This window comes from Gavialis gangeticus, unplaced genomic scaffold, assembly GCF_001723915.1.
Source record: "Gavialis gangeticus isolate Ggan-Ray unplaced genomic scaffold, GavGan_comp1, whole genome shotgun sequence".
Classification (NCBI taxonomy): domain Eukaryota; kingdom Metazoa; phylum Chordata; order Crocodylia; family Gavialidae; genus Gavialis; species Gavialis gangeticus.
The window spans coordinates 103,287,665-103,298,937 of NW_017728992.1; the positions used below are offsets into that span (position 1 = coordinate 103,287,665).

The 11,273-nt window shown below is 39.8% G+C and overlaps 1 protein-coding gene across 1 annotated transcript in view; it reads left to right on the top strand.

Moving 5' to 3' along the window:
* TAF4B (TATA-box binding protein associated factor 4b) overlaps positions 1–11,273 on the top strand; it is a 155,923-nt gene that overhangs the window by 117,468 nt on the left and 27,182 nt on the right. The window contains exons 13-14 of the mRNA XM_019518898.1: positions 2,732–2,857; positions 4,072–4,128. Of these exons, the coding sequence (XP_019374443.1) occupies positions 2,732–2,857; positions 4,072–4,128 (183 nt within the window). The remainder of the gene's footprint in view (positions 1–2,731; positions 2,858–4,071; positions 4,129–11,273) is intronic.

Sequence of the window (11,273 nt, forward strand, 5' to 3'; positions counted from 1 at the left end):
GCAAAAAAAAAAAAAGTAAACAAACTTGCATTGGAGTGGAGAACTGTAAATATCCCATAGCATAACACGCAGATGTAAGGTTCAATAACATGCACTTTTTTCATCCTAGTCTGGAAACAGTCTTCTCAGCCTGATGGTTCTTTATTTTGCCTTTCAGTAAATTCCAGAGCAAATTTTCTCAGTTTGAAGTAATGTGCCCACTGCCCCGTTCAGACTGCCAGCAATGAAAACTCAGCCTAGGAACTGTCAACCTAGCTGTACTTTCTAACTTGTAATAGACCAGTTCATAAGCAAATTAGATTTGGTCTTCAGTAACACCTCTGCAGCCTCATAATCTTCACTGTAATTGCACAGATCTGGCTCAGGACAACTTGGCCATGTATTTGGCCCATAAGTTGCACTGATATGTGAATGAGAACAGAATCTTACTTGCTGCCCCATAGCTGTATTGCACTGCCAACAGGAGTACATTGCAGGAAGTTTTGTCACTAAAATATGCTGAATGCCCACAAAGAGCAGATATTTGGAATTAACTAAGTCCATTTTTTTTTTTCATTTCATATTTCATATGCAGAAAGTATTTGTTCTTTTCCATTAAAGACCTGCTTCCTCTGCAAGCATTAATGGACTGAACTGGTCTAATGAGTGGCAGTTCTTTGCTCTACTTAGTTATTAAATCTTCTTTTGGGCACTTCGGGTTATATCTCCGTATTCCTAACTTTCAAAATAAAAGGTCTTCAGTTCAGCTGTAAAATTTACATAACTAACTTTGTCTTGTGTGGGGTTGACCTTTGTTATCCCACGGTCAATTGTTCTAAACACTTATGCAATCATTTCCATCTGTTTTTAACAGGTAACCTTTTTACTTAGCATTTTAAAGCTATATTTATACAGGATGGATTGTAGACTGCTGCTTCAAAACAAATAGTAAAGCAGGAGTGAGACTAGGATGCCTTCTGTAGGGATTAGTAAAAACTAAAGCAACAGAATATGGTCAACAGGAATAGAATAGGAAGGAGGAAGATGTTGGTCAAGGCTGCTTCTGGTTTGCTTCCTTCAGTTGCAAACTTTGGGATCGGGACTCTCTCTTACATGCTTATCAGTACATCTCTGCTGTGTGAATGCAACTCCAACATGCTGCCACACCAAAACAAATCTCCTGAGGAATTTGGGGTGTGCACAGGAAGAGAGAGAGAAATTGGTTAGGTCAGAGGCTGTGGTTGGATAGGATTGAAGATTGAAATATAGGTTTTTAGGGCACTTCTTGTCAAGTCTTACAACAGATACAACTACAATGTTAAAAATGAAGCAAAATGATACATCAGTCCTGCTGAAATAAATCCACACTTGTGATAGTACTTTGTGCCTTTCGTTTAACTCTTTGGGGATAATTCTTTTCAAAAGGGCTTATACAAAAGGTAAGGTATACCCTCCTGCTGTCCTAAAATAATACTGTACGTTACTGCGAAGTAGTTAATATACAAAGACAACTCTGAGAATATTTGCTTATCAAGACTCTTCCTCATTAACAGACAAGCTGGGCTTAGGGGCAGCCTGGGAAAGGAATGGGTGAAGGTTCCTGGATTATATGTGTAAGGGACAGAAGATGAGAACAGGGCAACAGAATGAGGATTAAAATATATGGGAATGTGTGCAGTTGGCAGTGATCTAAAAAGTATGTGGCGAAAAGGAAAGCGTTATACAGAAAATAGAGGAACTGCAAAACTCAGGAACAGGAGATGGGAAGAAAAATTGCTGGTACAGAAGAAGGCACTAAAGTAATATATCTAGAATGAACAGGAAACAAATAATTTTATCTTCTCCAATGCTTTCTGGACAGCACATGGCTTATTTAATATTATGAATTTTGAAGAGCAGAAGTAATGGAAATTAGTCTTCTGGCCTGAACATTTTAAATTGGCTTTTACCCTTTCTAGCTAGGAAGGGTAAAAGTACACTTCATTCAGAAATCTCAGTTGGGGGGAAATGATGGCATAGGTCATTAATGCATACTAAGGAGCCTATTCTTACCTGAATGCACACGAGTCGTGTAGCTACCATGAGCATTAATGGGAATTAAGTGCATCTACTGAAGTGAAAATATATTCCTGAAACTGTAGTGAACAGTAGCTAATGTGCACTCTTGCTTTCTCAACCTAAATATGTTTTAGCTGGTTCTAGAAAAAGTCTCCTCTTCCGCACCAAGAAGGCTTAAATTCACGTTCTAGAATAACTAGCTGAAAAACTCACACAACATTTTAAAATTTATATTGTGCCATCCAGTGTGTACTTTCTCTGTGTAAGAGAGCACTCTAAGCAGGTGAGGGAATGGACTATAGATGTATCTTATCTTGCGAACCTTTTAGGTTTCCAGAAAGTTTGCCCAAGCAGAAGGCAGCCTTGCATAAGGGTTTTTTGTTGTGGAGTTTTGTTGGTTGTTCTGAGATTTATTTCAGATTGCTTTTAAAAAACAAACCATTAGGCTTTAACTTTTGCTATACAGTGAAGATGGGCAAATAAAGGAGCCAGATGCTGATAATATAAAAAAAAAATAATGCAGAGGGTACAAGTAAATGTATGTAGATTCTCTCATGATTTTTTTGAGAGAGAAATTAATAGGCTTTGGAAAAGACAACACAGTTTCTTCCCATTTAAGTTTTTGTTTCAGGACAGGCTTTTAATGCATGTAAAAGCTAGCCCAGTTACAACAAAAGTCTCTGTCTTTTTTCAGGAGAACAGTAAGTACATAGTGACCAGTGACACCAGAGCACAGCTTAGGTTTCTTGAGAAGCTGGATCACATGGAAAAACAGAGAAAGGACGAAGAGGAACGAGAAATGTTGTTACGAGCAGCCAAGGTGAGAGAATTTTATCAGCCTTCAAAAAAAAAATAGCCTTATTGAATTGCCAAGTATCCAAGGACATCTGTGTTTTTCTATTTCAAGCATATCAACCCGCTGACCTTTATGTCAGAACGACAAACCATGTTAGCATGGCTCACCTTTGGAAGGGTGTCTTCAGGTTTATACCTTTTTAAGGACTATTGCTATTCAGTTCACATGAAAGCCTCAGAGTGCATCTATCTCCATGTCCGTATATCTTCACTACATCGTCCAGGGGTTTTGAACTGCTCTGTGGCACCATCTAAGGAGAAGTCCGATCAAAATCAACTGTGGCCATGAATATTCTTAAGATCTTTCAATCTTAAAACTTTACTAGAGCTAATAAATAAATGCCTGTTTGGGGGTGTTCAGCCCTACTGGTAAAGATTTGAGAGAGAGAGAGACTTATTTATATTCATAAACAGGTATTTTTGTTTCTGGGTCTAGCTTGCTTGCTTTTCTCAGTACTTTATGCCATGCCCTTTCAAAATGTTGGTTGTCTTGGCTGACATGGGCATTTCTGCTGGGGAAGTGTGATGCCTTGCTGACTGTATATGCTATCCAGTCAGATTGGAGGGGTGAACCATCTCTTGCTGATGCTCTGATTGTGACCTGGCTGGATCATAAATAACAATCTTTTCCCAAAGTATCTTGTGAATGCTGCTTCTCTATGTGACGTGTTTATCTTGGCTCCATTTGATTTTTTTTCTTTTGTTTAAATAAAAATCTGGAGCTGATATTCTGGAACTGCTTGGGAAGGAGTGGACTCCAGCCCTACCAGGATCTCCTTGTACATACTCAAGAACAAGTTCTCTCTTTCTTTCTTTTCCTTTCTTTCTTTCTTTCTTTTTTTTTTTTCTCTACTTCCTGTCCTTTTTAAGTATCTGCTGCTGACATGAACATCATCATGCCTAGACTGGACCTGACTGACAGAGTTAGCATCATTTTTAGCTTAAGCTTCCTTCAGGCTAGAATGGAGGCAGCAGGGCCAGATGAAGAGAAGGGGCGGGGGGGCCTGGTGGCAGGGTGGCAGGGGAGGGGGGAGCCAATTTAGGTTTAGGCATTCACTCCTGGAGCTAAGAATTTCAATCACAAGAGAGAATTGTCATTTATTAAATATTAATAGATGCTGTGGTGTTTAGATGCTCGTAATTTCTATTAAACATTTTTCACCCTCTCTCTTTTGATAGAGTCGCTCCAATAAAGAAGATCCAGAGCAGCTGCGATTAAAGCAGAAAGCTAAAGAGGTAGGACTTTCAAGTTACCATGCTTGTCTTTGTGTTTCAAGGGAACGTTGGCAGTCCTCTCCTGGCAATTAGGTCAGGGTTTATTTTGCTCTTGCATGCCATTTGTGGAGGCCTTGGGGAAGGACAGGAATTGCTGCAGGCAAGGGCACTACTTCAAATGAGGTCAATGAATTAGGAGCTCTCTTTTTAACATTTTATTTTCATCGCTTAGGCCTGTCTAGAAACGGTTCTTTGTAAATGACAGCAGTGCACTTGGTAGGAATATAATGTGGGATTAGAAAAAAAAGAAACTTTGAGATTTAGCATCTGGGACTGTACAATAGGCTACATTTTTCCAGGGTAATTGTTCGTTTTGTAAATCTGATACTGCTTATAATTCTTTGGCTGGGAGGCGGTACTGGGATTTAGTTTTAAATGGAAAACGCCTCTGGCTTTTAATTTTCTGGGCCCAGCAGTTTTCTGTTCTGGAATGGAGCCCTTGTTTCACACAGTTCATGTTTAGCTGCAGGGGTTTTAGTTTATAGCTTAGACTGGTTAAGCTTTTACTCCCAGAGGCCTCTGCATAGCAACTGTAGAAATCAACAAATAAGTTCATTTATGTCTGCAGCCTTCTCTCAGTAGCTGACTTTTTACATTTCCCAATATCCATTTCCTGACTTTTCTAGCCTGAGAGAAAAAAGCTCCACTAATTGGAGCTTATTTTAATTGAGCCTTAATATTGGATCTCACTGGAGTTGCCCCCAGAGCTACTGGGAACAGAATGAAATGAAAGTACCTAAGGTTGAAGATGTGTGTGTGTGTGTGTGTGTGTGTGAAATTTTTCACTTGACCTACAGATTCTTTTCCCTGCTGAATAAATCATCAAGCCTGTTCACATTTCTGATTAAGGATCTGACAGCAGACGATAATAAAGACAATTGAGGTGTGAGACGTGTGATACCGAGCTGAAGAAATTGGTTTCTATAGTTACTTGACTGATTTCATGCAATTTTTAAGGATCTTTGTACTAAATGAGAGTGGTTTTTTTTTTTTTTTTTTTTTTTTTCTGAGCAACCTTTTTCCTAACTGTGCCTCTTGAACTATGAAATTTGTTGTTGCTTAACATTGCTGCGCTTGGCTCCTAGGTGCCAGCAGCAGCAGCAGGTTATTTATGAATGCTTTAAAGGCCCTTATTGTTTAGATTAATGTAGGAGCTGAGGCAAAACAAATGGAAATCCAGTAAAATAGTCTTAAAATCAATGCTGTGGATTTCTACCAAAGTAGAAAGAAAGATTCATGAAATAAGGCTAGGAAAAGGAGAAATTTGCCTGTCTGTGGGGTTTTTCATTTTATGCTATGAATATTGTCAGAATTAAACTTGCAAATGGGAATATTATCCAGACACTTTCCTGAACCACTGAGATCAACAGTGAATCTGTAATTGCACCCTTATTTGAATCACTTTTCTTTTATAGATGGCTCCCATCAGCCCAATACTACTGGGCAGCTATACATGAGCAGTGAGTCTGCTCTGATGTGCTTTAATTACACTACATTGGAGCAGCCTTGATTAGTCGTCTGCTGGACTAATTACTACGTTCCAGCTGCCTCCAGCATCTCGTGCATCAGCATCCCCATGCTTAAAAATGGCAGCAGGAGCGCTTTACCTAAAGCTCGTTTGAGCTTTAGATAAAGCGCCCCCACCACCATTTTTAAGCACAGGGATGCTGATGCATGAGATGCTCTGGGTGCTTTAATTAGAGCAGCTCTCGCAGTCTCTCTAATTAAAGTGCCCTTCCCCTACTCCAAGCGCACTTGTATAAACTCCCATTTGTTTTTAGGAAGACTTTTTTTTCATGTAGCATTGCAAACCAGATATACCTCCTAGGTATAAGACATTGACTAGTATTGCTCCATGTCTCTATCTCTACCTAACACATTTTGTGCCTGAAAATCCTAAGCTACAGTAGTATTTTTAGAATGGGAAAAAGTGTTTTGGTTTTGTTTTTTTTACCTACTGGATGGCACTGTTAATCCTGGATGTTTTACTTTTGGTACTCTTTCCAAAATGGCTTACTGGTAAACCAGCAAGAGGGCAACACAGGGAAAGAAGAGTCTACCTGAAGAGCCAGATGCATACAAATCTGAATTTGTCTCTTTTTTTTTTTTTATACCTGTAGTTGGCATTAGTTCAAACAGTTTTTGTAGCATCTGTACTATATATCTGTCAAACATATACATCTCACAGAATGGTCCTTTTAATTATCTCGTCATCAGAAGAAGCCAGGCATAAGTTTGCCTTCCCTCTTTGAATAATAGAGATCTTTGCATCAGTATGTGATTCTGGTTGCCTGCTGCTCTGTCATTTCAGTGCTCGTTTTGAAAACGAGGTAACTAGAACTTCACACACGATTCCAGGTACAGCTTGTTAACACAACATAGTGTTTTTCCTAACATTTCTTTTTAATAGATTTCATTTTCGGGCTGAGTGTTGAAATGAATCCACATGCCAGCTGATCAGTTTTTATATTTCCCCCCCCCCTTTTTTTTTTAACTGACACCTCAGAGAGATGTGTGCTGCTTGCTTGAGTTTGCAAAGTTATGTAAATACAAGTGGAATAAGAACAAAGTAAAATCCACTGATATTTTTTGAGAGTGAAATGTCTTGGTAATTCAGCTGTAAATTAAGTTAACTAGGGTGAAAACTTGAAAAGGCTCTCAGTTCTCCCCAAGCTTGCCTTTCTGCAGGTCAGATCCTGCCCCAAACACCTAAGTGTTGAGAGGCCTGGACCTACCAGTGGCCAGTGATATGGCCTGTCTTTCCAATAGCTTCTTAACAAGGACTGGTCTTTCAGCTGCCTTCAGCTGTTTTAGATCGGGGGCGATTCCCAGTTCTCTGTATTAAAGCATGTTGACTTTTCTATCTGTTGAGGCAGATGTGCAAGCAAAACAGTTATTGGAAGCCTTTAGCATCTCTTGAGTGTTTCCCAAAATACCTGGTGCAAAGGACAAAGAGAGAGAATGTAGACAGGATCTCTCCATTGTCTTCTACAATTTAATTTTAATTCCAGTTGTTGTGGTAACAAAACCTTGAAAAGCAAGTTGACACTGCTGGGAGAGAGCCTGAAACCACAACTCGAAGGTTTGTATGGTTAGTTTCATGTTCTGAAGGGAGTGTTCAGCTTTCATAAATGTGGGAAACGCTGTCCTAATTGTTTGATGTGAAACTATGGATTTTTAGCCTTGGAAATGGAGATGGAACAGCTCTATAGAGTCAAAAAGTCACACGGTCAGAGTTTGCTATTTGACCAACTCAGTGGGTCAGTTTGTGGTGCCTAACCTGAGACCCCTTCAGAGAATGTTCAGTAGTCACTGAAAATGGTCAGTTTTAATGAGCAATTTTGGTTTTTCAACTTATTTTGGCAGTGTCTTGTTGTACCATAACTGATCTGTGCTTATATGATGTAAACTTTATATTGCTTTTCTGTTTAATGTGCTGGTTTTTTTCCCCTATGCATCATATGGGCCATGCCACACACTCTTTAACCACCATCAAATCTTTTCTTCTTTCAGTTGGTTGCTTCCCTCCTTTAGACTTTCTCTCTTGCTCTCTGGGCTGCTGGTTGTATATCTACCTGTAGTCCAGCAAATTTACCAGCAGTGAGATTAAAGATCCAGGAAATCTTTAAAGTTGAGGTTGTTTTTAGCACTTTTCATGATGGTAAGTGCATTCAGGCTCAGCTGTTGCCCAAGAGTTCACATCCAATGTAATCTTAAAAATGCTATAAGTATATCGGTAGTGTAAGAGTTAGGTTGTAGCCATTATAGTCTGGAAGTAATGTGAGGCAAGAATTTGAGTGATTTTTTTTAATTGGATCATGTATGTACTTGGGATGAGATCAGATGAGCTTGCAAATGCAGTATACTTCATCAGGGTATAATTGTATCCAAAATCTTGGGAACTGAGTGTGAGTGTGTGTTAAAGATTAAAAGTGATCATTGTCTGTCTTGTTTTTGTTCTTGGGTGATCTTTTTCTTGCTTGCCTCTCTATCTCAAATTTGATTATGCTAATGCCCACTTATTTTCCTGTGCTTTAGCCTATCTAGGTGCAATACATATAACCCTTTTATTTCTCTTCCTAGTCCCAAACCTGTATCAGCAGATTTTATCACCTGCAGAAAATGTGCATTCCTTTCCAGACAGCTGCTGGGCGTGCCTCAAGCCACTCCTTCATCCATGCAAGAATTTTGTTTTTTCTACTATACTTACTAACCTTTTATGTTAACCTTTTGTGTAATAGCATTCCTAAGCCCAGGGAAATTGTACATGGTATTAATTTTATTGAATCTGTTGCATCTTACTTGTGGGGTATGATCTGTTGTGAATATGGGATGCCTGTACTCTGAACCTTAACATTTTATAGGAATGTTCTGCCACACCCACTCTATTCTAGACTCGAGTCTAACAATTTAGTACAGTTTGCAGGTATTTTTCCTTTTCCAGGTGCCATACTTTCAAGCCATAATGGTGCTGACAGCTCTCTAATGAACCTGAACATACCATTCTAAAGCAACTAGAACATTGGAAGCACAAAAATATAATATTGCATGACCAAACACTATGTGTAAATTGCAAATTATAGCACACCTGTAGACTTCTCAGTAGCAAAGAGTGTGCAGTACGAGCCTGAATCTAAAAATCTGTTTCTTCCCTATCTCATCTTCAGTACTCTGCAAGAGTATGGTATGCTGTCTTGGAACATCTTACTTTCCTTTAAAGGGCGCTCTACGGTTTTAAAGTATGTAGAACATCTTAACGTCTTCCAGCTTCTCTGATTTGCACTGACCACCTGTCCCACCCTTGTTTGTGTTAACCAAAGGCCTCAGTGCCATCCACAGCAATGCTTCATAGTAGGAAAGTAATTCAGAGGTTGCTAGTAAAATGAGTAACTCCTGTATATGGGAGACCTGTCTTATTCCATTTCTTCCCCTTCATGGTTTTTATTCAGTCCCTTTTTTTCTTTTGTTCTCTTCCCCATTACCTTGTCTTTTACCCCCAGAAATAGTTTTCTAGTTGCTTGACTATTGGTCTTCTATGCTGCTTGTTTTCTTCCTTCTCTGGAGGTGCTCCCCAATTCTTTAATCTTGTCATTTTCCGGCACTGCTTTTTCCCCACTAAGAGTTCTTGTAGGGCTGGCAAGCCAGTCAGTTGACCATTCGTATAGCAGCAGTTGACTGCATATTTTTTGACTGGTTAAAAATTATAGCAATCTTACAAAAAAGCTATACGTTTTTTCAATTGTTTTTCTTAATGGAATATTAGTAGCTTTTCTGTGTATTATTTGAACCTAATGGCAGGTTTTATGCAATTTTTGACTGATTATTTGACCAGTCAATTGACCAAACTTTGACCCAACCGTAAGTTCTGTTGCTCACAAATGGCTATGGCTTCTATCCCCTGCCACTATTCATATAGCACAAACTCTGTAGAATAGGCAGCTAGACATTGTGACGGTCTCTGTGTGATTACCTAGGTACGACCCTTCAGAGGTAGCTGGGGACCTTTCTTATAATGGTGCATCATGCCACTTTTCCCTTTTTCCCCCACTTTTAAAATAGTAAACTGTTGTCTGTTAAACTGTAGTGGCCCAGTATAACTTAAAACCAATATAGACTGTCTGCCCACGCCCTCTGTTATACCAGAAAATCAATGGTGCCCATAATCTCATGCAGTTGGGAAGAAAATCTTCATTTTTATAGAAGAGTGCAGATCAAGAACTTTGGATGATATTAGAGAGATTCTTTCAAGACAAAGACATACTGGATGATACCAAGGGGCAGCTGAAACAAATAAGTTACCCAAACTCCATGCCATTCACTCTAGTGTCCTGAAGGAATTGAAGAACAACGTGACAGAGAAACTGACAGTATGCAAAACCTTCTGAAGTATGAAGGGGGTGATCCTTTGGAGTTTTTGTACACTCAAAAATCTTTGTCAAAGTCCCCCATGCAAGGCTATAAAAGAAACTAAGTAGCCTCAAGCTGAGAGGAAAAGTATTGCCTTAAATTAGAAACTTGCTAAGAGTCAGAAAACAGTAGGAATAAATGATGGGGTTTTTTTTCAACATTGCAAAAAGTTGATGGTGAACTTCAAGGGCCAACATTTGGTGTATTGATGGATGGTTTGAAAGATGGTTTGAAAAAGGAGGTGAACAGCAAGGTGGCAACTTACAAATGGGTTTAGGTAAGTCTAGAAAAGACATTTTGGAGTTAACAAGAACAAGTGAATAGGCAGTGTAACATTAGATGGAAATCATTCAGGTTGGAAGAGCTGCTGTTGTTGCCCATTGCTGGGTTTTGCATCAGCTGATCTCTCAGGAGAGAGATCCTGGCATCGTTCCGGACAGTAAAGTGCAAGTGTGAGGTAAATGCACAACAACTGGCAAAAAAGGATTTAAATATTATTATTGTATTTTCATAATAATGACCTCAGCTGGAATGCTGTTATCAGTCTGGTCACTCTGTAAGAACGAAGAATGCAAATAGAGGATGTCCAGATATGGGTGCTAGATACCGTGATAGGAGTATGGAGAAGCTTCTGTGTGAAAGAGACTGAAAGACTGTGGTGATGTGAAAGTAGTATGCAATATGAATAAGATGACAAAGGTACATATTTCAAACAATAAATCATGAATGGAATTGAAAGGCAACTGTTGTAAAATTGATGCAACAAAATACTTACAAATAATAAATCCAAGATAAGAGGCCAAATGCTTTAATAGGATTCAACAAAGAATTAGATGAGCCTTCTGTAGGAGATCTAAAGCCATATACAATAGGGCAGTGGTGGGCAAAATACAGCCCGTGGACCAGATCCAGCCCACTGACTAATTGGGTCCCGCCTGTGGGTGGGCTCCCAACACTTCTATCCAGTCTGGGGTGGCCTGTGCTGTGCTCCCGCCTACCCCTGCCCCTGGCCCCAGGCAATGCGTACAGCCGCTTAATGTGTCTGCTGCCACTATTGCCCAGGTACTGCTTGGCTCCCCCTGCTTCCAGCAGCTGCTCCTCCTGCCCCTGCTGCATCACTCCAGGCAGCAGGGGAACAACAGCAGCTGCGAGGATGTGCGCCAGGCACCACATGCCCAGCCAGATGGGGGGGGGGGGGC